Here is a 27,067-nt window from a genome sequence, read left to right as displayed (position 1 = left end):
ACATAATGGCCTCCATGAAGCAAACAGACCAAAGTAAACTAAAAAGAGGCTTTAACACCCGCACAGTCTTTGAAAGCAACACAACAGCAAAACAGAAAACACAAGAAAGCAGGAAACATACCCTTTTAGTCATGGTCGTCGGTTCTTGGGTGCTTGGGTCTAGGTTTTTGTTCTGTTTGGTTCTGAGAAGTAATTGGTTCATTTAGTTTTCTTATAATAGTATAGCATATAATAGTAATATTTTGCATTTCCTTGTGCTTTTAAGTTTTGATATTTACTAATGTTATGATCTCAGATGACACATGAGCAACAAGTATAAGTTTTTATGGCAGCTTTTATATTGATACTTTTTATAATTTAAATATTTTATTGTTTTTTTTATTCACCAAAAATGGCGACGGTATGAAAGTGAACCACTTAATAAAGCAAAGCAGTAGTGTTTGTAGAATCCTCAAACCCCAGCGTGCATTCAAATGTAATTGAAATGAGCCGTTTCCTGTTTTTCTTATTTTATTTTGAAATCTTAGCGGAAGTTGTGTTCTTGGTGCCTTTTTGCTAACTTGTTTGTAGAGGGAAACTTTTCTCCAAGGTTCGCGCTCCTCCTCTTCACGCTCCTGACGTGCAGCCACTTCAGCGGCGTACTCTTTAAGCATTAGCCGCTTTACGAAGTCATCTCTCGGGCTTTTTTCACTTCTTTTCTTAAAACCACCGAGCAAAAGCCTTTCCTGCTATTTTTCAGTGGAAATTCAAAATAAATTCCAAGGAATCAACAGCGTGGACCGAGGCGGGATGGGGCGGTCCAGTTGAAGTTGCGAGCTAAAGACAGGCTGAGTCTCCTCCGGTGCTCCCACCACAGTAACGCCAGTCCCCGCCTTGGAGGCCATGGGCTGCGGCTTGCGAAAACTAGAAGACCCGGAGGATAGCAGCCCCGGGAAAATCTACTCCACCTTGAAGAGACCGCAGGTGGAGACCAAAACAGACACCGTGTACGAGTATGTACTGCTAGACTTCAGCTTGGAAGGTAGGCGTGTGGCATATTTAATCCATCAATCGATTAGCTGACAGAAAATGTCTTGTTTGAAGATGTCCCATCAGTGTTTTAGAGCTGCACATATTTCTTATAACGATGATATTCATCCTCTGTTGCTTCACACTCTGAATACAAACTACAGCAAAGATAAACGGACTGACAGAAAATGACCCACTAACAGTTTCTGATAGTCCGTCGCTTTTTGTGTTGCAACATCATATTCATGAGCACATAGCAGGTTTTCTTTGTCTTATCAGAAATCTATTTGCGTAATCTTATTGTTTATACTGATATTGGAACATGTTTACTGTTTTATACAGCAAATGATTCATGAGAAAAATTTTACATTTAACTTTTAACATTTTCCAAGTGCTTCAAAGTTAAAACGATTAGTTGATTAATCAATTGATTGACAGCAAATGGATGGCAACAGTTTTGGTGGATTCTTAACCTGATGCTCAGAACAAATGAAGCAACTTAAAAACAAACAAAAATATCATTGTATTATTATTGTTTTTTATTATTATTATTATTATTATCATCATTATTATTATTAGTAGTAGTAGTAGTAGTAGTATTAGTGTCTGCTCGGTGATTGACTTTTCCTCCTGTCACCATGTCACAGGCTGGACAGGGCAGAGTCATGTGACAAGATACAATGGGGAAGTATTAACAGAATTTAAAACCAATAACAGCAATCAACACGGGCAGATTATATCGGTTAGAGGATCTGAAGAGGTTAATTTTTAGCTAATCTCCCAGCCTTACAATCAAGTATGCTGTGAGATGTTCTGAGGCAGTGATTTGATTATTCAAAATGTTGATTGAACATTTTTGGTCAGCTGTTGTAGCTGTAGGCTTGTTGTCAGTTTTTCAAATTAAAAGGACTAAACATTTGGCTGTTTTTTGTATTCTCCTCTGTTTTATAAATGTATAAAGTGCATATTTTTGGGGCTGTTGCTTAGATAAGACAAGTCCACCTAATTCATTTGCAGTTGCATCTCTAGTTTACTTCTGGTACCTCTTACACTGGCCTCAAAGTAAACCATTGTTGTTAATTTTAATGGACCCTTCAGCTGAACAAATAGTTCAGGTTCTTTCCCGTTTCCTCTTAACAAAAGCCTGAAAGTGTTCCTTTTTCTAATTCAAGCATTCCTCTTGTTTATTTGGCCCTAAAATAACCATAAATAGCAAACGTTATGATACTGTAGTTTGTTATTCCCCGGGGAAAAGTGTAATAAAAGCACCTTACAGCCAGACAGGAAGCATCTGATGTCCAGATCACTGTTTTAGAAAAAAAGGAAATGACCTGTTAGTTTACTTTCAAGTGTTTAGCATACATGTAATGAGTTAGCATCTAACTCTTGGTTTCTCCTGGTAACAGGGCTGTTTGCCTAGCCTATCATGAAATAGGTCACCAAAGGTTTTTTGTTTTTGTGCCCTCCTCCCTGCCTTTGCTAGTCACTTGTTACCTCAGCAAACACACGGACACACAGATTGACGTACCTTCTTATGCAGTTAAATGCAGCATCCTTCCAGAGTAAACAACACCATTTTATTATTTTCTTCTTTTTTTTGGGTTGTATGGAAGCCCCAAACGCAATTTCATTGTTCTTGACAATGACAATAAATAAATAAATACTAAATACTAAATACACCACCTGCTCTGATGTGGAGTTTCATTTGAACATATGCGAAGGTTGCTGTTTTTCAAGGCTAATCCCTTCATCTGGTCTCCCGACTGGCTGTTTTCACTGTGACCTATTTGGAAGGAAATGGTGATTAAGTTCTGAATGGGAGCTGAGCACGTTAACGTCAGGCCAGCACAATGATGAATTGGGGGGGAAGTACTGCGGCCAAAGTTAGAGGAGGTCAGGGGAGCAAAGTGCTCCTGTTGTGCTGTCTGCAAGAAGGTAGCAGTAGAAGCTACCATTGTCTGAGCTGTCATTATTGACTGATAAAGCTGCAGATTTCTCTGCACTATTATAGTTACTATTATAATCTTTGTTATTTTTGTAGTAGTAGTAACAGTAGTAGTTTTGGTGAAATGTATTATAAAATTAGTGGCTAAGTATAGGATTTTTTTTGTTTTGTTTTTTGCTAATATGCCACGTTAATGTTTCATTAAGATTTTAACTCCTGCCTTAGATAGTGACAGTTAACCATAATATCTGAACACAGCCTTAAACATCTGCAGCAGTAATATTGATCCGTATAACACTGATTGAACATTTGTTCATCAGAATCATTACTTTTACTTTAACCCTTTAAGACCTACCATAGAACCAAGTCTGCCAGAGCTTATATTATATTTTTACATGCTGTGGAGCCATTTTTGGGATCATTTCAAGTTGCTATACATCAATACAACCATTATAGCCCGAATTTTAATAATATGCATGCATTAAGTGCATAGTAATCACATAAATTGCAAAAAAGTGCAATAAACTACAAAAAAATTTAAAATCGTTTTTGTTTTTTTAACATATATTTCTAGTTAGAGAAATTTAAGAGGCTTATCCCTCAAAACTGTAAATACAAAAAAGTTGCACAAACTAGTTTCCCACCACAGGAAATTTATTTTAAGTGTCTTCATAGTTTTATTTTTGAAATATACCAATTTTCATATACTGCAGGAAAAACGAAAATAAATATTATACTGCAAATTTGCAAAATAACAGCATATGCATCAAAATAAACTATTTCCAGCTGTGCAATATGAGTCCTAAGCATCCCAGAAACGACACAGAAAGTCATAAAGTCAAACATAACTCTTAAAAACACAAGTATAGGCTCATGAGGCCCCGATGGTAAAAAAAAAAAACTACCGTACATTTCCGCAAAATGACATCACTTCCGGTTTCGGGCAGGTAATGGCAGACATGCGATAGTTCACGCTGATGGACGTAGGAAGTGTTATGAACAGCTGATCGGATCGGCAAAGCGTGTTTCTGGAATATCATGTTTTTGTTGCTGCAAGTGCTTTTTATGCCGTTTTTGCAAAGCTATATGTGGAAGGAAACTGTGACCTAGGACAAGCTGATGGCATAAGATGTAAGTACAACTCCTCCGGTTTCATATGCAAAAAAAATTATTGCGCTTGCTTACGTGGCTGCAGTACTACCGGGATTTAAAAATAGTTACGCAAAATGGAGCGTGTCCGCTCTGACCGGCTTTAAAGGGTTAACTGCACTTTACTAATAATACACAGTCTGACTTGTAGTGAGGTGTTTTCGTAGCATGTTATTGGTACTTGTATTTAATGAACGGTTCTAAAAAGTAGTTCAGATGGTGATTAACTTTATTAGTATACTTTAGATACTACATAACATATGGGTGAATAAAAGTAACAGGTTCGTTGGATTGTTCTATATGTTCTGTGGAATCTTTAATGTTGCCATGGGAATTTTTCTTGTTGACAGCTCTGTGTATGACCCACCAGCAGTGGGTTCATGACCCACTGTGGAAAATTATTTTAAATCTTCTGGTTCTCTGAGCCAGTCATGAGCGGGCAGTCATGGGTTTTGCCCTCAGACACACTTATAAATACAGTATTTTAGACAGAGTGTGTGTGAGTCATAGATCTACTTTAGACAAACTCTGGTTCACACGAGTTACAACAATAATGAGCTTTGTGAGGAGTCCTTGCTTCACAGTGGATTCATTTCTGTAACACAAAATTAATTTGTGCTCAGCAGCAAAGTGATGGATCACACCAGGGCTAGTGGGCTTAAATGACAATAAGAGTATTAATAAACAATCTGAAGTTATCCTGTAAATCTCGGTCACTTATATCTCTATCAAACCTCGACACAAGGCTCAGAAGCGCTGCATGTTTATGACTGTTTGTCTGAAGGGGGCTTCTTTTCTTTTGTGAGTTAAGTGTGAGAATAGCACATTAATGTTCAGGCTTCCTGTATTCTTGGATCCGTGTCATGGAATCTCACTTGAAATGTGCAAATATCTCTTGCTGAGTGTGAAGCTCCATAATTGGCACAGCTAAAGATAAACTGGAATGATTCCAGTCTGTGAAGGTCTAGTACAGACTGTTAATCTCCCCATTTTATGATTTTGTGTATTAAAAAAAGGGGGGGGGGGGGTGTGGGGGGTCTGTAGTGGTTTAGTCAGTTGGATTTTTTCTTGCCAAATGAGCCATGAAAATGATCCTCAAAAAGCCAATCTGTGCCACCAAATGTGCACCACATTTACTGGCTGGTGATCAGATTTCAGTTGGATTGTTTTTAAGGACAGATTTTATGTAGGTTTAATGTTTGAGAGCATGACTAACATTCCTGATGAGCACCTGGCCTGCAGATGTCTTACAGCCACCAGAGGTCAGGTTGAACTGTATGCCTGTGCATATTTATTTATGAAACACATCAAATCAAATCACTTCTATTGTCACATCACATGTGCTGGTACACTGGGACAGCACATGTGAGTGAAATTCTTGTGTGCAAGCTTCACAAGCAACAGAGGTGTGCAAAATACAATAAGAATCTGAGAATTATGAGGATAAATATATGTACAAATATAAGAATGTATGCGCTTTACTGAATATGTATACCAAATATGTATATATATACGTGTGTGTGTGTGTGTGTGTGTGTGTGTGTGTGTGTGTGTGTGTGTGTGTGTGTGTGTGTGTGTGTGTGTGTGTGTGCGTGCATATATATAAAATAAAATACACAATATACAGAGGTAAGCAGTTGAATCGCTGGGTATCTTTATGTTTGTTTAATATTTAGGTAGATTTTTGTTAGTACCTCTAAAAATTGTGTTGTTTGTCCAGTATTATGCCAAATGTTGGGAAATGTAATATGCAAACATAGGAAACATCCCACAGTGAAGTGCACTAGTGAGATTGTGGGGCAGTGAGCAAGTCGGCTCTCATCCAGTTATAAAAATATTTAAATGTAACATTTCTCATTTTGCCCAGAATACTGTTTATTCATTTAATTAGTTTGTCAGTAATTTGGCTCATCCTGAATAAGGATGAGTTACACTGGACATTGGTGTCTCACTGGCAAACAGGAAGTGACACATTACAAAGCTGTATGGTGGAGGCGGGTAGTTGGGTCCTTACTATGTAAAATCACCTTGACACAGCTGTTGTCCTGAACTGGTGCTATATAAGTAAAACTGAACTGACTCAACAGTACTCTGAACAACCCAAATGTCACATTTTGGGTTTAAGAGCTTTGCTCGTTGTTGTTAGCTCAGCCTCACTGCTTTCTCACTGAACAGAGCAGAGAGGGTGAGTGTGGTGCCTGTGCTGGGAAAACAAGACCTCATTGTTAAAGGGTCCTGTCCTTGGCTCAGAGGGCCTTTTTGAGGGAAACAAAATCCACTAAATATGTATGAAAATCTTTAGATTATTATTTTTTTAAGTAGGATCACAACTGGATTTCATAAATTCAATTCAATTTTATTTATATAGCGCCAAATCACAACAAAAGTCGCCTCAAGGCGCTTCATAGATACAGAGAAAAACCCAACAATCATATGACCCCCTATGAGCAAGCACTTTGGCGACAGTGGGAAGGAAAAACTCCCTTTTAACAGGAAGAAACCTCCGGCAGAACCAGGCTCAGGGAGGGGCGGGGCCATCTGCTGCGACCGGTTGGGGTGAGAGAAGGAAGACAGGATAAAGACATGCTGTGGACGAGAGACCGAGGTTAATAACAGATATGATTCAATGCAGAGAGGTCTATTAATACATAGTGAGTGAGAAAGGTGACTGGAAAGGAAAAACTCAATGCATCATGGGAATCCCCCGGCAGCCTACGTCTATTGCAGCATAACTAAGGGAGGATTCAGGGTCACCTGGTCCAGCCCTAACTATATGCTTTAGCAAAAAGGAAAGTTTTAAGCCTGATCTTAAAAGTAGAGATAGTGTCTGTCTCCCGAATCCAAACTGGAAGCTGGTTCCACAGAAGAGGGGCCTGAAAACTGAAGGCTCTCCCTCCCATTCTACTTTTAAATACTCTAGGAACAACAAGTAGGCCTGCAGAGCGAGAGCGAAGTGCTCTAATAGGGTGATATGGTACTACAAGGTCATTAAGATAAGATGGGGCCTGATTATTTAACACCTTGTATGTGAGGAGCAGGATTTTGAATTCAATTCTGGATTTAACAGGAAGCCAATGAAGGGAAGCCAAAACAGGAGAAATATGCTCTCTCTTTCTAGTCCCTGTCAGCACTCTTGCTGCAGCATTTTGGATTAGTTGAAGGCTTTTCAGTGAGTTTTTTGGACATCCTGATAATAATGAATTACAATAGTCCAGCCTGGAAGTAATAAATGCATGAACTAGTTTTTCAGCGTCACTCTGAGACAGGATATTTCTAATTTTAGAGATGTTGCGCAAATGGAAGAAAGCAGTCTTACATATTTGTTTAATATGTGCGTTGAAGGACATGTCCTGGTCAAAAATGACTCCAAGTTTCCTCACAGCGTTACTGGAGGCCAAGGTAATGCCATCCAGATTAAGAATCTGCTTAGATACCATATTTCTAAGATTTTCAGGGCCGAGTACAATAACCTCAGTTTTATCTGAATTAAGAAGCAGAAAGTTAGCGGCCATCCAGGTCTTTATGTCTTTAAGACATTCCTGCAGTTTAACTAATTGGTGTGTGTTAAATAAATAAATGAAATTCTACCCCTTGTTCAAGGACATCATCACCTCTCCTTGAAGCAGTGAAGCATTTCTGGGACACGTAGTGGCGATCACACACTCACACACCCATCATGTATCTCCCAGTGCTCCCAGTCAGCTTGGCCTGATTCCACTTTGAGAGGAGACTGGACTTGGGGCCTGGAGCCCGAGGCAGTACATCAAAGTGCCTAATGGCTAATGCTTCCTGAGGTTATCACTAGCGGAGGGATATATATATATATATCTCATATATGGTATGCATATTCTGTTTCTGTAGGGGAAAGAAAGCATGTCGAGCTGAGTCTTTGTAGTTATTGATCTTTTCATAGCAAACTGCTCACAGTGCATCTTACATCCGGACAGCGCTGAGCATCCCGATCATGTTATGCCAACAAACTTGCAGCATCTCCCGTCTGTTTTTGGTAGCTTTCACACTAAAATGCAGAATTTCCATCTGTAAATGAAACTTTCTAAAAACGTTTTAAATGATGGCTAAATCATCTCTAAATGATTCCTCTTTGTTTAGGCATGTGTTTACACTTTGTCCATGGGTCATCTTTCCTTTGCACTGTTTACCTCAGCTGTAGAGATTCTGCGAATCAAGAAGGTGCACAGAAAAATAATAATAATTAAAAAATAATAATAATTTCAAAAATTATATATAGCTCTTTATTTTAAAAAAATCAACATATTCTTAAGACCTGAGAGCTTGTTTACGACTTCCTGAATGAAGAGAAAATTATTAGTCTTCCAGAAACAGAGCGTCATTAAGCTTAACTCAGCCTGTCACATAAAGTGATGGATGATGTAGCCTGTTGTAATAGTGGACTTAAATGGGCTCATATCAGCTACACGGTAAACGTCCCAACAGATTGCTGGTGTTACCTTCGCTTTTTGAAGCAGTTTTCCGCGCAGTTTGTTTTCTTATGTTTGTTTGTCTCATATAAAAATGCCAGGTAGCTTTATAGGTTCCTGTGTAGCATGCTCCTTCAAACTCCTGTTTGTTCTTGTAACAAGTGAGTTACTCCTGTACAGGCTAGAAGCAGTGTTGACAGAAGAATAGCCTTGTCCTGTATTTCCCTGCTCATGGACTAGCTTTGTGCAACAACTGAACAGGACTGAGGGAAATCAGGGAGTAGATGGTGATGTAAGGTGACGTGAGGACCACATCAATAAACTGGAGGATGGTTGGAGTGATGTTTATTCATGACTGACGGTGATTTCAATCGCCTTCCTCTGAGAGAGGATTGGGTTGTGAAGTGGTTTGACTGACCTCAGCCTTAGATGACTGTCCCAGTTGTGATGAGGCGTTTACTGTTTCTGCCTGCCAGGTCTATTTATTATCTCCAGAGGGTAGCGCAGTTGTCTGTAATCTCAGTCTAATCCTAGTATTTAAAGGTCCACGACAGATCCTTTCAGATTAAAGTTTGTGTTTTAGGTATTAAATTTGAAGGAGATTTCAAGGACACTGAAAGGTAATGCAGACCTAAAAATGTAACCATGAATGACATGAATAATCTGAAATGATACATATTGAAAGTACATGTGTTGTTGGTGTTTTTTGTTTTTGTTTGTTTGGGGGGGGGTTGATGTTAGGAAAGCTAACATTAGCATTGAGCACGTTAACAGCCAACAGTCAGCAGTCATGCTTACTGGTCAACTGAGAAACAGAAAGCTGCTTTTCTAGTATTCAGATCTGCCCCTGACTCAAAAAGCTGGAGATGATGACAGGAAACCATCTGTGGGCCTCATTTTATTACATGATGTGTTTGAAGCAGTGGACTGGTCTCTCCAGCGGGAGACATTACATGGTGTAGGAAGCTGACATCAAATGCTCAGCAGTTTGGAGGTATTTGTTTCCTATAATTGATGAAGCGAGTTAACAACTAAAGAGCTCATTCAAGCTGTTTTGGCTTTTCCTCATTTTTATCCAGATCTGATTTTAGGCAAACAGTGATCATGTCAGGACTTGTGCAGCACCCACTGATTTCAGACACGCCCTGGATCGCTTTTTTTCTGGTATGAGGTCTGCTGCAGGAGACTGCAGACACACACACACACACACACACACACACACACACACACACACACACACACACACACACACACACTGTTTGTACCATAATCACAGCTTAGAGGTTTGCATTCACCTCTTGATCCTGCTGATCAGTTACTGTTCCTCACCAGCAGCATTCGTATTTGAAGCAGATGAGCTGATAGTGGCTTTGAAAACTAAAATGTGTCAATTAATATTGTTTGCGTTAATAATTAATTAATAAACATGTAGCGATAGAGACTTCTGTGCATGTGTGTTTTACTATTACTGTTTTGTAATAGCATCCTTTTTTGGGGCCGACATTTCTACACAGATTAATTGTGAGACTACGCTGGTATTAAAAAAAAAAAAAAAAAAAAAGATACGTTAAAGATAATGACTCTATCTACGATCCATTTAAAAGAGGGAATCACCAGACAAGCCAAGATACCATTTGACAATACTTTGCTCACAATATGATATTGTTGTGATTTTTAGTATCTTTCAATAACACGTGCAATTTATCATCTTTTAAAAAAAAAAAAAAGGTTAATAATGTCCTGAAAGTTAAACTGTCAGTATCAGTTTTATTCAATAATAAGTTATGACATTTCTTTTTCTTTTTTTTTTCTATTTCTTTTTTTTGGGGGGTTCAAAGTGAGATCAATCAATCACACCAACATTGTTACTAAAACCTGCCATAACTTGGAGTCAGTCTGCTATCAGTCTGCAACTGGATGGGGTCAAGTTAACATGCAATCTGTTTTTGGAAATACATCAATTAACTGTGATAAATCATTAAAAATCACACAGCAGTCGTCTGTCTACAAAGAAATTCATGTTAAACTATTATTCAAGTCCAAACCTTCAACAATCTCTCTGAGCGACTGCAGTTAACCTAAAGGTTGCTCTCCTTTCTTCACTTGTGTGAAGTCATGAGGTAGTTTTGTCAGCTAAGTGTGCCCAGTGTTGGCTGGGCTCAGCTCATGATGAGCCCTGAGCATGAGGTGACCCTCTCGTTTGTAGTGCCCCAGAGTATTTTAAGTATTTTGGTATCCCTATTTGCCATATTGTGATGCTATGCTGGGTCTTTTTTATTCCCTCCAACCCTGTTTAATAGAGGACAATAACTTCACATAAGAATAAAGTTCAAAACATACTAGTCCCTGTTCTCCCTGTGTGGTATTTATGTGCCAAAAGCATTAATGTGGTGGTCCTCGGTGTCATTCACTGTCTCCTCTGGGAGTGTCTCAGTCAGACAGACTCCCCACTGACATGGACATCAGACAATGGTCTGAGAAAGAAACTTCATCCACGGGGTGGACGACTCACCGCAGAGGCAGCTGATTTTGTTGAATTGTTGCATACCATTAAATGGGCATTTTAATAAAGGAACAAACTCTTTGTTAATCCCCATCACACGCACACAGTCTTCAAGTGACCTTAATTTGTTGCTTTTACAGTATTATAGATTTCTCTAAAATTAATGCAGAAAGTGTAACTTGCTTTGGCTCTGTAATTCCAGAACCTTAGATTTTCTCCCTGCTGATCGTTTTTATTCCTCGACTACAAACGATACAAGGACTTGAAAAAACAGACGTGTTGAGGTTCGTAGTGTGGATGTCGCTCTTCATTTATTTGCTCCTCGTTGCTAGGCAGCTTTCCCTTTTTCACACCTTCACACATGGGTTTGTGAAATCCGTCTTGTAACCCGCTCCCCCCTCCATCTCCCTTTGGCTTTACCTCCCTTTCTCTCAGCTCTGTCACCCCTCTGTGTGCCCTCCTGTTATTCAACTCCTCTTGAACGGCTTCTACATTTTTACCACGTCCTTTCTAAGCTTCCCTTCTTCATCCCCTCCACCACCTCCTCCTTTTTCTCCCATACCCCACTGAACAGAGGCCTCAGTGTGCGGGTCCAAGGGCCAAGTGGCAGCAGAATGGGAGGGGGTGTGAGGATTGAAACGGGGGAGGAGACGAGCAAAAGGCTGTCACAAAAGCCTTGTTTAGAGGTGTATTTGGATGCTAACACAGAGGTCCTGGGAGCACTGAACTCCAGTTGTGGTGGTCTGTTTTTCTGATGTGGCCACTCTATATCACAGGCCTCATTTCATGATACAGTAGCTGCGTCATTAGCCTAAACAAACTATGTAAACCACTATGTTCCGCTACACAAGCTAACATAAGATGTGACATGATCCTAAACAAGCTAAAATTAGCTTAAACAAGACACATTCCTAGCTTAAAATAAAGGCACTAATATAAAGTACTACATTATGTTAAACAAGATAACATTAGCTGCTATGTTAGCCTAAACAATTTAACAGCATGTAAAACAAGTTAATTTTAGCTGATATACTAGCCTAATCCTTTGAACATTAGCTGCTACATTAGCCTAAAGAACCGAAGATAAATTGCTACCTTTAAATAAAAGCATTAACAAAAGCTGCTACAATTTCATATTTGTCTAAAAAAACAAACAAACCACGAGCTAATAAAAACAGTAGTATAGGAAGATAACTGGTGTAGGAGTCATTTTTCTTGTGCCCCTATCTTTATCACCACTAGGGGGTTGTATTTCATTTTATGCACTTGTTATGACAGGCAGGTATGAGGTTATGTAGGGTCAAGGTTAATTCTGTTCAGGTCTTGCTGATGAGACGGGGCAAACGGTTTTCTGCTGTGCTCAGTCTGGTTAAATATTGTCTTTGTTTAAATGGAAAGATAAACGGGCATTGCAAAGGAAATAAATAGGGCTGGGTATCGTCACTGATTTCTAGAATCAATTCGATTCCGATCACAAGGTCCCGAATCGATTCGATCCACGATTCAATTCGATTAGATTCGATTCAATTTGATTTAAATCTGGAGAATTTTGCCTCAGACAGTCAGAAATATTATAATTCAGATCAGTACATTAACATATTTTTCTATCTATAAAAAGGAAGCTGACACTCGCAAGACTTTATCAAAGGTGTGAGCGTCACAGCAGATGCCTTTGTGTCAAAGTAACTGAAGATAAAACAGAAAAACATGAAGGTGATTTTCCTGGCCTGGGATTTTATAAAAATATTCTGCAGTACATCAAAAACGAAAGAAAACCATTAATCAACATATGAACATTACCTCTGACGTTACAGCGGTTTTATTAGAGACACAGCTGAGCGTTTTGCATTTTGCATAATTTTAAAAAGTTGACATTTGTTCAGAAGCCTGTTGAACAGCAGAAATTAGGTTTTCTTTTCAGAAGTAAGAAAAAGGAAAAAAAAAAACAGCGGCCGACAGCGCTGTAAACAACGGTAGACTTGTGCGTAACAAGCAAGCGAATAATGTAGAAAACAGATTTTTAGACGGGAAACTGTTCTTGAAGTACAGAGAGAGAGAGAGAGAGAGAGAGAGAGAGCTGTGCATGACGTGTGGTGGAAGCAAAACAGCAAAAGTCGGAGGGAATCCATGACGATGTTTATGTGAAGCGTAGTTTGGATCTTCTTTTGCTGCTGGTTCGGTCAATATTGTTTGGAGAGAGATCAAACTAACAGCTTTAGAATCAGCGCAAAAAGGGCGTAAACACAAAGCGCGGACCTGCCGACAGATCAGAATCAGCGAGCTGTCGGCATTCAGCCCCGACCGTGTCGTGCCATCGGGTGAGAGAAAGGCGACATCTCACTGATTCTGATCCATCGGCGGGTCCACGCTTTGTGTTTACGTCTTTGTGCAGAATCCGTGTTTCTGCTCTCATTTACTGTTTTAGCTGTTTGCTGGTTGTTGAACTGTTGTGAGGTTTAACCTGAGATTCTGGCGTTTCGGGCAAAATAAATTTATATTAAAAAATCGATTCAGGATTTTAATGAATCAATATCACGTTATCCAAGCCAGAATCGATTTTAATTGATAAATCAATTATCAAAACCCACCCCTAGAAATAAATGACTGAATATAAATATCGTGAATATAAATGAAAACAAAGATTTGGCACGGTGAACTGTGACTGAGTGCACGTAAAAGCAACGCCTACTAACAAACAAGTAGCAACCAGTAGCATCAAAATATAGGATTTACTTGCTACAACAGCGATATTTAACTTTTATCATGTACGTCTGATTTTTTTCTTTCTTTTTTTTTATATTTTAAAGTTCAAAAAGTTTTTCAAAAAAAAAAAGTTCATAAATTCCAGGAAAACTACCACTTTTTATGGGACTTTCTCTGTGTTGAGGTACTTGGATTCACTTCATTTCATGACTGCTGTCCTGTGCACAAGTTCTCTTTAGAGCTGCATCACTGTTTTCCAGCAGCTACAACATGTGTTAAATTTAAATTCACCTCAAGCATTGAAAGCGGGGTTTAAGCCCACAGGAATGCCTGTAAACTGTTGCAGCAGTCGCCCGACCCTGGTGTTTACTGGTTTTATTGAGGTTCTGGTGGTCTTCATTCTCATGAAGGGAGCCAGCCAGACAGCTCATTCAGAGGCTGCAGTGATGTCAGCTGCATGCTGGTCTCCCAGGTCTCTTGGGTGTTTGTTCACGAGAATGTGGGGTGAATGCTTTTTTTGCCATCTTTTACACACACACACACACACACACACACACACACACACACACACAGTCTTGTTTTCATCGCTTCACAGGCTGCTGTACAGTCTTTCACTCTGTTCCCTAAATTTAAGTCTTATCCAGAGTTTGTCCCAGTAAGGGAGACGGGAATTCCCCACATTGTTTGTGTAAACTTGTATCTCGCAAGATTAGTAATACTGTTACACACAAGATGAGTTGACATCAGGAGACTGTAACCACATTAATTTTCTACCTAAACATCAGTACCCACCCACAACATGAGTTGTACACAGAATAATGAGAAGAACACACAAAGCTGTGTTGATGCTGACATGCCCTAACCCTCAGTCAAGCTCAATTAGTGGAAGTTTTGTCAGAACAAACAATGAATCTCCACAATGTGACTGTATAAACAGGAGTAAGGCTCTGAAGGCTCTTGCTCTTTATCATTTGTGTCCTTTTTCTTTCCTTGTTTTTAATCATCCTTTGTCCAAAATGTGCAAATTGTTCTTTAAAGTCTTGGAATGCTGTGTGTGTGTGTGTGTGTGTGTGTGTGTGTGTGTGTGTGTGTGTGTGTGTGTGTGTGTGTGTGTGTGTGTGTGTGTGTGTGTGTCTGCGCACAAACGGCGTGTAGCCAAACCCCTCTGAACAGTTGCTCTTTGTGGACACAGGAAGTATGGTGATAGCCGCATGGATTTCCAGCCAGGACTTTAGGAAAAATGGCACAAGACTCCGCCATTCACAAACTCTCCAGCTCTCTCTGCTCACTTCACACCTCTGATGGCTCACAAATGGATAAAATGAAAACAGAAAGGATCTCTTCCCCTTAAGGCTTTAGAGTCGTAAGGGGAAAGGTGTTTATTTGATGGTAGATCATGGAAGGTGATTGATGGAGCCGGTGGTCACATGTCATTTTCAGACGTCATAAAAGTTGGATTGATTTATGAATAATCAATAAATGGTTTGTGTGTCAAAGTCTTCGGATGTGTCATTCAACTCTGAGCGCAGGTTTGAAAACTGAGCAGATGATGTCTGTGTGTGCAGGTAGCCGTCCGACAGTCCAGTATGTGTCCTCGCTGTCTGAGTTGCCTCAGGCCCTACAGCCATACTACACCCAAGGCTACCTCTTGGCTGCACTTCACCCCATCATCCTGTCTGTGGGTCGGACTCGCTCGCTTCCCTTCAGCCTGCTCTACCGCGCCATCCTGGCCCGTCCTAGACCCAGGTACGCCAGTCCTAGTCCAACGTCATCAAATTTATCTTAAAACTGGCCTATTATTGATTTTTTTTTTTTTTCTTGTATGTCATGGTCAAAGAAAGCTTTTGCCATGATGTTGTCTAGTAGGTATATGAAAGATAAATGAAGTCAGCTGCATATTTAATGCAGATTGCTGATAGGAGGTCTGACTTGCGTGCTAGCAGAGAGAGGAGACGGTGTTTTGGTTTGACTACTGTTCAGTTTCTGTTGGCTAAAATTCACCTGACAACAGGGATCTCTCAGCAGCCAATGAGGATGGAGTATGTCTGATCTCTCAAGCCTACTGGGCTCTGCTGAGGGACCCAAGGGGGCGACAAAACCACCACAAAGAGATATAAAACCCACTGCCAGGAAGGTCAAAACCACAATACCCACACAACAGTCGCAAAGGGACCCAGAATCACCATACACAGCTGAAACAACCGCAAACAGAATAAACATGACTTGACTACAAAGAGAAATAAAACCTCCAAGACTAAACACGACTACCATTCGGAAAAAAACTACAAAGAAACTAAACATGAAACCGAGAAACATAAAACAGCCACCAAGGAAGCCAAACTAACCAGAAGAGTCTAAAAATGATTACCAGCAACACAAAACAACCACGAACAGACTAAATACCAGGAGACTAAAATCAACCACAGAGGAAATAAACATGATTATTAGCAACATGACGGTAAAGTTGCACAAATCAACCAATACGAGGCACGAACATTTTCACACTTTTCTCTCTTGTTTAAACACTCTCAAAGTTCAAACCTTCGTAGAAAAATAAGTCCAGTATTATAGAATGAAACCAAAGATCAAACCCTGTTTTCAGGTCCACAACATGGGAATAGAGCAGCTGCCAGAGAATTCAACATTAATGAATCAATGGTACGGAAGTGGAGGAAGCAAGTAGAATGGTAACTTCTACCTTCCTTTGGCATGTCCAGAAGTCCCAGTTTATGTGCAATGGTTAGCATCTTCTTCTGCCTTTTAGGTGCTACCGCAGGAGCCTTTGACGGTGCAAAACGCTTCATCGACATTGTTGTTTGTTGGAGAGAAAACTTAAAAAGTGCAGCACTTCAGAGTCACACTGTAGCGATCTAAGATTTATGTAAATTTGACAAGCTGAACGCATTCTGTACTGTACAGGAGACACAGCACGAGGTTAATTGACAATGGTCTACAGCTGATCGGGACACAGAACACAATGTGCTGTAAAACAAAACAAAACAAAAAACAAAATGCAAAATTGCACCAAAAAAATCTGCGAATCAGTGAGGCCGCAAAAGGTGAACCACATTATAGCGAGGGACCACTGTATTGCCGTGTTTTCCGCACTATAAGACACACTTAAAATCCTTTAATTTTGTCAAAAATTGACAGTGCGCCTTATAATCCGGTGCACCTATGTATGAATTCTGGTTGTGCTTACTGACCTCGAACCGATTTTATGTGGTACACGACGCTCAAAAATCTGTCAAAAATGTTTTAGTCCGTTACTGAAGTTGGGCTAGCTGGTATATAAGGATGTGCTACGTGATCGTAGCGACAAAGCTATGTTAGCATAACATTAGCACAGTGAAGCTGGAGGATGAACGCTAACTTTTTTCCACTCGAGAACAACTGAGATAATCCATCCACAATACGAGGTTAGTCATTAATATACTGCAACAACATGGGAATAGAGCAGCTGGAGAGAATTCAACATTAATGAATCAATGGTACGGAAGTGGAGGAAGCAAGAAGAATGAGTTGAGTAAAGTTTGACTTATCTGACTGCTTTGTTTCACTTAATGTGCCTTATGGTCCGAAAAATACATAGGTTTGTGGAGCGTTGTGTTGTTTTTTTCTGTTAGTTGTGTGGGGGGATTTTTTCCTGCAGACTGTGGTGTTATGCTCGTATCGAGTCGCTGTCTCCTCATACTGACGAGAACAAAGTGAAACGTTTACCTTCATGTTGAAACGGTGCTACAACGGTCTGTGCGTACTCTTATCACTACAGTAGCAGCAGCCTGCTGAGCATGTAAATGATTTATTTGTTTGTGTCTGCAGCTCTGTGACAGCTGGACTCTGCTGAACAAGTCTCCCTGGGGTCTAACACTTATCTTTGTTATGTGATTTCAGTAAGCAGACAGCATCCATGTATCACAGCGTGCCGGTGCTGAGGGTGGAGGAGTGGCCTTTACCTGGAGACTCGCTGACGGCTGACACTGTCAGAGCACTCATCGATAGGGTCAGCCATCTTTACCGGTGCATTAGTCAGATCAAAGTATCAAAGAAGGGATTTTTAGTATATATGTTACGATCAAGACATCCTCAATGGATTCAAGATAAATGAGTGGTCAATGTATGATAAAAGCAATAAATAAATACTTTTAATGGCTGAAAAATGTTTGAAAGCAATGTTGGAAAATGCATTCACCTCATCTAAACTTCTTAATCTGTATTTATCTTTGCTGTAGGTGAACAGCAGTGCACGGGGAGGGGTTCGATTCATTGGCTCCGTCCTCCAGCAGGTGAGTGGGATCACCAATGGCCGGGTGCACAGTCCAAAGAGGGCCTGTCGCTCGCCTCCACGTACACCTCCTGAAACACTGCCTGGAGACAGAGAGCTGGATGACAACACCTACAGTCCCGGTAAGACAAGATATTCATGTGGGGACTTTCTGACTGGTTGTGTGACCTCAGGTTCACATCCATGGTGACAATAATGGTGTTATGTGTTAGACTGTCAAATGGTCGAGAAGATTTCACCCTTGAACCTTGTATTTTATGTTATTTTTTTAAGAAAAATGGTAAAATGAGTCATACTTTTGCTCCTTCTCCTTCCAGATTTGAGGTTGCTGGTCTTCTTCCACTCATGGGCTCCTGGCTGTGCTCCTCTGGACTCTCTGGGCTGTCAGTACCACCAGGGGGCACTCTCCATGCGTGTTTCCAGGAAAGGCCACGTGGTCAGTGCTCTGGAGGCTGATTGGTTGGAGCTGACTGCCGCCTACTATCGCAAAGGCTGGTCTCTGGTAGACTCCTTTGTTTACTGGGACACACCTAAAGGTTGGTCTGATGGTGGATGTTAAACAAGCACGGAGCGGTGCATGTATGTTTGTCCTCTGCAGGCTTGAGCACTTAAAAACATTAGTCATGATTCCAAAACTAAAAGACTGAAGAAACCTCAGCTGTCCGGTGACAACAGGTATTGTTCAAACAGTTTGAAAATGGTCTAAAACCCATTCAGATTCAGAACCAACACCAACTTTCAAAGTCATTGCAAAATCTCATCCAGACCAAAGCCAAGTTTGAAACAAGCCAAAAGTCAGGTTCAAAACCAAGTTTCAAACCATTCTACTATGCCCCAAACTAGGGCTGGGCGATATACCGAGTTTTTAAAAAATATCGATATATTTTCATACAAGATATAAGATGTGACAATATCCTTGATATAGTCTATGTTACGTTATAATTATACTTGTGGAGCCACAAGTTTGCCTCTCTTTCGTCCACTTTTGTCTCTACGCAACGTTACTCGGCCTCGCCTCTCCTTCACTGAATACAACTCCCCCTCGCCCATAGCTTCACCTGCAGGCAGCGACCAGATGGACACGGCAAATCTCCGTTAGCGAGTTGTGGGGCTGGACGGCGTCAACGTGTTAGCGAGCTAACCACGCTAACGACATGCAGCCCACAGGGGCTGCACGGCCTAAAATCCTTTCATTTTCTCAAAAATCGACAGCGCACCTTATGTATGAATTCTGGTTGTGCTTACTGACCGCGAACCGATTTTAGGTGACGGCAATCTGTCAAAAATATTTTACGACTTTGGTAAGCTACGGAGCTGCAGCGCTTGATGGATTGTCGGAGCATTACGGCTACTGTAGTCTGGACCCTCGCGGAGTGATACGTACTGTGCTTCGACGTAATATTACTGTATTGTGTGTGTATAAGGGCCATAAATGGCACATGTTCGGAGACATGGTTACAAAGAGGATTTCAAACTCAAGGCTGTCAGTCATGCAGTAGAAGTTGGGAACAGAGCAGCTGTGAAATCTGTCTTTGTTATTATGCTCAGCGTCTGTTAGATTTTGACTGCACAATTATGAGCTTTTTGTTATGCACAAAAACAACATCGTTTTCTTTTATTTATGGAGCATGATTGTTTAATAAATGCTGATAATTTATTTTTGAGTAATTTCTTCATGTAAATCTATGCTGTATGTAAATAAAAATGCCTGTGTGACATCTGGGACACAGTGTGACTAAGAACTCTTTTTGTTCTTAACTTATGGCTTTAAAAAAATATCGAGATATATATCTTATATCGCCACCCAGCTAAAAAATATCGAGATATGAATTTTGGGTCAAATCGCCCAGCCCTACCCCAAACCAGAGCCACAGCTAGAAGCCAATCCAAGTCTAAACCAAGTCAAAGATTAGGTATAAAAACATTCCACATCCTTGTCCAAAACAAGTGTAGCAATTTGTTTAACATCACAGCCCAATACAAGTTATAAGATGGTCCAAAACCAAGTTCAGACCCAATCTTAAACTTTACACAGCTTTGTGTATGTATACACAATACACACACACGTGTGTGTGTGTGTGTGTTGTGTACTTATTGTGATTGACATTGCTATGCTTGAGTCACCATCTAACGTAACTTGTATGTGTCTGCGCGTTTGCATGGCCAATAAACACGATTGTGATTCTAACGTCCAGCCCAACAACACTGTAAAATGGGCCCAAAGTCAGAACCTGTTCCAAATGTTTAACTAGTCTGACGTCAGCTTGAAATCCACAAATGAAACCAGAGTTGTCAAAAAAATGTTAAAAAGACTAAAACAAGTTTGAAATGTGTCACACTGATCTAAAGCCACCTGTGTCACGTTGTAAGTGGACTGATTCTTGTATAGAGCTTTTCTGCTCTCCCAGAGTACTCAAAGCTTTCTGTACAACATGCCACAGGCATCCATTCTTCTATGCTTTTAAGTGCTTACTAACCACATTCACACACATTCATACTCCGATGGATGCATCGGAGAGCAACTTGGGGTTATGCAGACTAGGAAGAGCACAGGATCGAACCACCAACCTTCCGATCAGTAGATGACCTGCTCTACCCCCCGTTGTCCAAAACGCTGGAACAACGAGCCTCCCAATAACCTTGAATAAGTCCAAGTGAAGCTGCAGAGCTGTGCTCTGCAGATGAACAGGAAGCGAGGTCGCCAAAGTCGGGAAGACTGCTCCAAATATAGATGCAGTGGGAGAAAGGAACCAAAACAGGAAGTGACTTTTTTGTGTTTATGTCAGTCTTTGGTTTTTGGGTTTTTTATGAGATAGAAATGGATCGCATATGTTTTTCATGTGTTTCATTTTGGCCACAGTTTATTTTGTGCAAACTCGAGTCATACTTTCTAGTCTTTTATGAATTTATTTTAAGTCGTTTTACTGCGTGCATAGAATCAGATAACTTGGGTTTGTTATCCTTCTTCCTAATGAATCGGGGAGCATTAGGCAGCTCGCTGATGGTGCAGGGTGATGGAGAGGTTTGTACAGACGGACTACAACACGAACCCTCCGCGCTGCTGTCCTCTCACACATGAACACGTGGGAACTCTCAACCTATTTCTAATAACTGGGTCATTATCAACCCAGCGACGCTCTCATTTCCCCAGCAGCTGAAACTTGGCTAGCTGCAGCGGTGTGAATCATGTATGTGCTGCCAGACAAGGTCAAGAATCTGGTAAATGTTTGATTGTTGTTCTGTACGTTTTCATAGCAGCATTTAGTTGTTTGCTCTTTTTAGCTGTGAAACTGCACAGTTAGACCACTTGATTCACAAAGCTGACTTGCGTAATGTCATCCAGCGCCCTCTGAGCAGTTTGAGTTCCACAACTGTGACTTTATCAATAAGAACCATGCCACACAAAAATATGAAGATGAATTTTTCTGTTTTCACCACAAAAACGTGACCGTGTGTCTTCCAAACAGACGTTTGTGTCACTGCCACTGTTTGTGTGTTTCAGGCGAGCCGGTGCCTCGATCGCTGGAGGGATTGTTCGTGTACGAGGAGAGAAGCACGTCTCCTCCTGCCAATGACACAATTGTTGTCGAGCAGTGGACCGTCATCGAGGTCAGTGAGATTTTTGGAGAGATGTTTGTGGAACAGAGATGTTTTATCCACTCTTTAAGAGCAAGCTTAGGTTAAACTGTGAGGCTTAAACAAGACAAAAAAAAGTTCTTTTTGAACATTAGTAGCTTTTAACACAGTTTGAGATAAAAAATGACCCGTATGTGTACGTGTGGTTAACATTGTGAGCACCTGGGACAGAATTAGAAAGTCAAATAGACGGTTTGAAGAGTTTGAAGCTGGTCGGCTGGTGAGGCATCTGGTTTTTTTTATACCTTCATACCTCCTCACATTATACACCATATGACAGTATTTATCTAATCAATAGAAATCATTGTAGTGATGGATTGGCTGACTCGATAATTCCACGTTGTTACTTTTGCTGTCTGTCTTTACAAATATTCGTTTGGTAAACTTATAATGCCATTAATGCACAACTCACCGTGTAGTTACACCAGGGATCGGTTAAGAGCAAAGCACAGAGCCACAAAACATATTTAGGCATGAAAGTGAAGAAAAAGCATCACAGCAAATCCGGTCTGGAAACTGAAATCAACTTTTGTTAAATTCTGTAGTTTCTTCCACTGATTTCATTTTTATTCCATAGGTTAGTAACTGGTTAAATAAAATCGTTTCAGGAGCCACAGGTTTGAGACCTTTGCTGTGCTTATTGGTTGAGGACCCTGACATGACACCTTAGAGCAGAGCTGAGGTCCAGTGTGAAGTGTTATACACTTAGGATGTGACTAGAGGCAAAGAATTGTGCAGCTTCTTCCATGTTTGTTGGCTCTAAAATACTCCCAAACACTCTTTGTTTACTAAGCACAATCCAGTCGTTCTTTCACAGCTCTCTGAGCTCAGCTGTCCACTTTATCAGTGTCTCCATGGAGAGAGAAAACCCCCACAGCATTTCTAAACAATATCATTGCCAGCTTTTCATTCCTCAGTATAGACCAATCATCATAACTACATCGCATTTCCAAGGAACTCCTGAGAGACCAGATCCTGGCCCCCTAAAGCAGGTGTGCTTTGGAGCAACCGGCTCTCAAAGGCTCCCCTTAATGACCGGCTCTAAAATAATCAAATGTTAACATGGAATCAAGCCAGAAGTGGTGTTTACTGAGACTCACGGCTGGCTCTTAGCCAGAGAGGTTGCTTTTTCTGAGCCCTTCTGTTATATCTGGACACGTTGCTCTCCTGCAGGACTCCAATGTGAAAACAGATTACGGGCCACTCCTCCACACTCTGGCTGAGTTTGGCTGGCTGCTCACGTGCGTGCTGCCCACACCCATCATCCGGCACGACAGGTAGAAGAAGATGCTTTGAAGATGTTTTCTCTCCTGAAACATGTTTTTCAGTTTCATTTCTGACCATGCTCCCGTTGATGTGTGCAGTGACGGGAATCTGGCCACAAAGCATGTTGTATTCCTCCAGAGGCCGGTCAGAGGTGAGACAGCCGGACAGCCGAGGAACCAGGTGAGACCTTTTCCACATTCGCTGTGGCCAAGAAACATGATGAGGCAGCTGAACGTTAAGCAAATGTTTAAATGGTCTTTAATCTGCATCTGGCATCAGCGTTCTCTGTTGGATAGACCTACAAAAGCCTTGTGCAGCAGTGAAAGAGGCGAGCTGGTGAACACGTTGGGATGTTAAGCAACTTCAGTTGCTAATAAGTCTCTCAGGTGCAGGTGGAGACCCGAAACAGAGCTAGAATAGACATCACTGCACTCAGCGATGTCAGTGTTGTGCTCCTGCTTTCCCAAAGTCAGTTTGGTTTACAGTGTGTGTGAGGAGGTTGTAAATTCAGACGCCAGCAGGGATGCAAATTTCCCTTTAATTTCCTTACCCATGCCAACATTTCATAATTCCACCTCTCAGCGTAGCTTCCTCACATTAAGCTGAAGAGTTTTTTCTTTGGGATTTTCAAGAAAGCACTTCTAAACATGCTAGTTTTCTTTAGAAAGTATACATTGCTTTTATTTAATGTTGTGACTGGAGAACAGCAGCAGTGTTTAGTGGAAGTAAAGAGCTGACCTGTATTACCAGCATCACCCCGATGAAGATGAATGAAAAATGGCTCTGTTGGATAAGCAGGAATATCCTCTGTGTGGCTAAAGTCCCCCCCTGGTGGAGAAAGTCGGTACTACTCGGAGTTCACTGCAGTAGTACTGCAAACTCGTAGGAGGGCAGAAAAACAAAACAGCAGTTACCTGCAAACTATTCCAGGTGTAGTTTTCATGAAGCTGCTTTATTTATTCCAGTCGCCAGTCTGCAGAGCCGCCCTCAAGAAAATCTGTCTTTAGATTTTTATTTTAAATCGTAGTCCATCTGTGTCATTTCATGGTCTGTTATGGGTTCTGACTGGTGTCCCTCTCTGTCTCCAGTCTGTGTCCAGTCACTCTGTGAGTCGGGCAGCCAGCAGCCCCGACCCTCCAGACACCCTTGCTCTGCCTGCGGGAGGCATCGGGGGATTCCCAGTGTTCGGAGGAGGGTACCCCAGCTCCCTATCCCACATGGAGGAAGGTGGCTTTGAGCAGGACGAGGGGAAAGCTGAGGTCACCTGTATGTAAGCAGGTGGAAGTACCCAAGCAAAGAGATATGAACTGTGGAAGGTTCAGACTATTCACCATCTGACAGAGACTTTAATGTAGAGGGGCTCTGCACTTTGAAAATGTTGTTAACGAAGCCATAACGAGAAAACGGTTGGACTTAGATGTGCAGAGTGATGCACGCCTAATAACAGGTGCTCCCAGTATTATAAAGCACAGGAAATATGTTAATGTTATTGTGAGAACTTGAAGGAGCGGGGCTCTGCTTTCTGCTTACAGTCTGGAGTTATGCTCCTTCACAGCTCAGAAACATACTGAAGCAGGAAGAAATCTAGTTTAGTTTATAGTTATTTAGAAAGAGTACAAAAAGTGATGTGGAACTATAACTAAACATAATAGGAAAAAGTCACAGGCAGTTTGGGTTAAAAGGGCCTACTTGTTCTTACTTCAGCCCTCTAAAATCCATGTTTCCTGAGAAAGTTCATGAATGTCAGCTTTAGATTTATATATCAGTGAGACAACATCCTTCAGTCAAGTAATCAGTTGTCAGTAATAAATGTATTCCAGAAACTGTGGAAGGAAAAAGAAAGTAGCACATTCCAGACTTTGACATATGACCGGTGACCTCAGCTTGAAGTGTGTGGATGTAGCTGCTCGGTGCGGCTGCCATCGTCCTGTGTGATCACTGTGTGGTGTCAGTGGCTCTATTAGGTTTAATATCGTACACGATGGAGCTCGATCAGTAAAAATTTGACTTGTTCTTTCATAACTGGTTTAAAGCCCCAGCTGTGTGCGCTTTCTGCTGGCGTGTGTGTATAACTGACTTTCAGTCAGAAAAGCAGCAGAAGTTCAGCGTCTGGACTCGGAGTTCTTTTCTCTCTTTGCTAATGTGCTGCTCATAAAAATCGACGAGGAAGACTCCTGGAGCCTCGAGGAAGATGCCGGGGTGGTGGAGGTGTTGCGCTAAAACGTGGCAATGCAGGGCAGCAGCTCTGACGTGTGAAAGGAGGAGATGGGAGCATTTGGAGTTTAAAGGTGAACTGGAAGTGTCTGTCAGGTGTGTGACGTGAGGAGAGTGAGGGATGTTGGTGTGCGTGACACAGGGCAACTGGAGCACCACTTCAGTGTGTAGCTCTTACGCTGTGATGAAGGCTCTGTGCTGAAAACATACCAGGTATAAATGGTGGGCGTGGCTTCTTTGTCTGAAAAGTGAAGCAGACACACAAGTGCCTTAAACCTGCACTCTTTCTAATGGCCACCAGGGGGTGATACCAAAGGTTGCAGGTCCTATACAAGTCTATGAGGAAACAGCCCCCTGCTTGGACCTCTATAAACACCAGTTCAGTGACGTATTTTGGATCATACTGATGAAAACGCTCCGCTTTGTAAAGTTTGGTCACTCCAAGTGTCAGAGAGGACGACTCATACAGTCGGTGAGCACATGGTCTGAGTCAGAGCTACACCCACAGCTCATTACATCCAAGTTCTGATGATGAGATCATCACACAGTTTACATGTTTTGGAATACATTTATCTGATATTTAGCTCTCCACTGAAGTTTTGTTTCTATTGTCACATATGATGTTTCACAATTGTTTTGTAGTTTCACCAGGTAACCACACAAAAAGAGAAAAGTCACTGAACTACTTGAGCCACCGTACGGATATGTAGTTAACCTATATACCTCCCCAGTACATGATGAAAGCGAGGTGCCTGAAACAGTATATTTGTATAGAAAAGCCTATTTCTCTGAGATGTTACAGCTTTTTCAGCTATTACTCTGGAAGTCATTCATACAGCTCATCGTGTTTAAAAGTATTATTTTTCCTCCTTCATTTTAAAGGTACTGCTAATATTCCTGCTGCTTTCCAGACATTCAGTGTTACACACATCCTAAATGGATGGAGGGCTCTTTTTCTGCTGTTGTGCATGTGTGTGTATAAGTATATTAGATGATAAGTGTATTTGTCTCATTTATATAAAACATTTCTAAAGCTGAGCTTTGAAATAGAAGCGATCGATGTCGTTTGCAGTCTGTGATGCACAAATACAAGAAATGTGAGTTAAATGCCACAAACATGAATTTCTAACAGGTGCCATGTTGTGTGAATAGTATCAAAATGTTTTTTAAAAAAAGACCCTGGAAACTAATTTTTCGAAGGGAGATTTGAGATTTCAGGATGAGGGAGAGCTTCCATGCCAATTCCTGATTAAACTATTGTTTGTTCTGGGATTTTATAAAGGGAAGTTACTTTATAATAGGACACAATTGGGACAAAAATATGGAGTGACCTTATGAATCAGGAATGACTTTTAAGCGGACCTGTTCTTCTCATTTTCAGATTTGATCTTGGACTGGTTTCAACAGTCACATTGCACTATTCCCAGTGAACCGTTCTTATTAGCGCTGATCTTCAGTTCATCCCGTCTGAAGCCACTTTTAGCTTCCTTTAAGCCAACTTTATTACGATTGGCTGCCCTTCGTTAAGCGTTTACAGGTGGGTGGGGCTTCTGTGTTTGCAGCCTGAGGGGGCTTTATTAGAGCAAACAGTAGAAATGGCCAACGTGTACATACCCTGAACTCATTATGTTAATGTTTGCTTTGTTTAATGAGCTCGATGATCAGAACAGTGCGTCAGGAAATGAGGAAAGCAGAGCAGGTCTCCTTAAAGATCAACTTTCAGGTTAATCTGAGGACTTTTATAGATAAGGTGCTGTTTTAGTTTGAATGGAAATGTATTAAATGGGTGTTCACTGTCAGTATTAATATTCTAGCTTTTCCCTTTTCCGAGAGTTGTACATTTCCCTTCCTTTATTGTGGCTGTTATTTTTTATTAAACAGTATTTCCCATGTCTGACTCACTGATTAACCACACGACC

The 27,067-nt window shown here is 41.0% G+C and overlaps 1 protein-coding gene across 1 annotated transcript; it reads left to right on the top strand.

Annotated features, from left to right (window-relative positions):
• The first annotated feature begins 556 nt into the window (after positions 1-556).
• On the top strand, positions 557-27,038 carry rftn2 (raftlin family member 2). Its single transcript, XM_085435565.1, has 9 exons — positions 557-1,021; positions 15,313-15,493; positions 17,642-17,750; positions 17,980-18,154; positions 18,350-18,568; positions 21,535-21,641; positions 22,842-22,945; positions 23,033-23,114; positions 24,023-27,038. The coding sequence occupies exons 1-9, from the start codon at positions 883-885 to the stop codon at positions 24,206-24,208; spliced, it is 1,302 nt and encodes a 433-aa protein (XP_085291691.1). The 5' UTR covers positions 557-882; the 3' UTR covers positions 24,209-27,038.
• The last annotated feature ends 29 nt before the right edge of the window (positions 27,039-27,067 follow it).

The sequence above is a fragment of the Copadichromis virginalis genome, linkage group LG16 (genome assembly GCF_057382275.1).
Source record: "Copadichromis virginalis isolate Kocher_CV1m ecotype Utaka linkage group LG16, C_Virginalis_male_GT1.1, whole genome shotgun sequence".
Classification (NCBI taxonomy): Eukaryota; Metazoa; Chordata; class Actinopteri; order Cichliformes; family Cichlidae; genus Copadichromis; species Copadichromis virginalis.
The sequence above is the reverse complement of the archived record's forward strand: the minus strand, read 5'-3'. Positions and strand labels throughout refer to the sequence as shown.

What these genes read in the sequence shown, in the direction of transcription:
- rftn2 (XM_085435565.1), top strand. Translation starts at nt 883, where the DNA reads ATGGGCTGCGGCTTGCGAAAACTAGAAGACCCGGAGGATAGCAGCCCC. An exon ending in TGACAACACCTACAGTCCCG is followed by an intron (nt 18,155 to 18,349) that starts GTAAGACAAGAT and finishes TTCTCCTTCCAG; the next exon opens with ATTTGAGGTTGCTGGTCTTC. An exon ending in TTACTGGGACACACCTAAAG is followed by an intron (nt 18,569 to 21,534) that starts GTTGGTCTGATG and finishes TGTGTGTTTCAG; the next exon opens with GCGAGCCGGTGCCTCGATCG.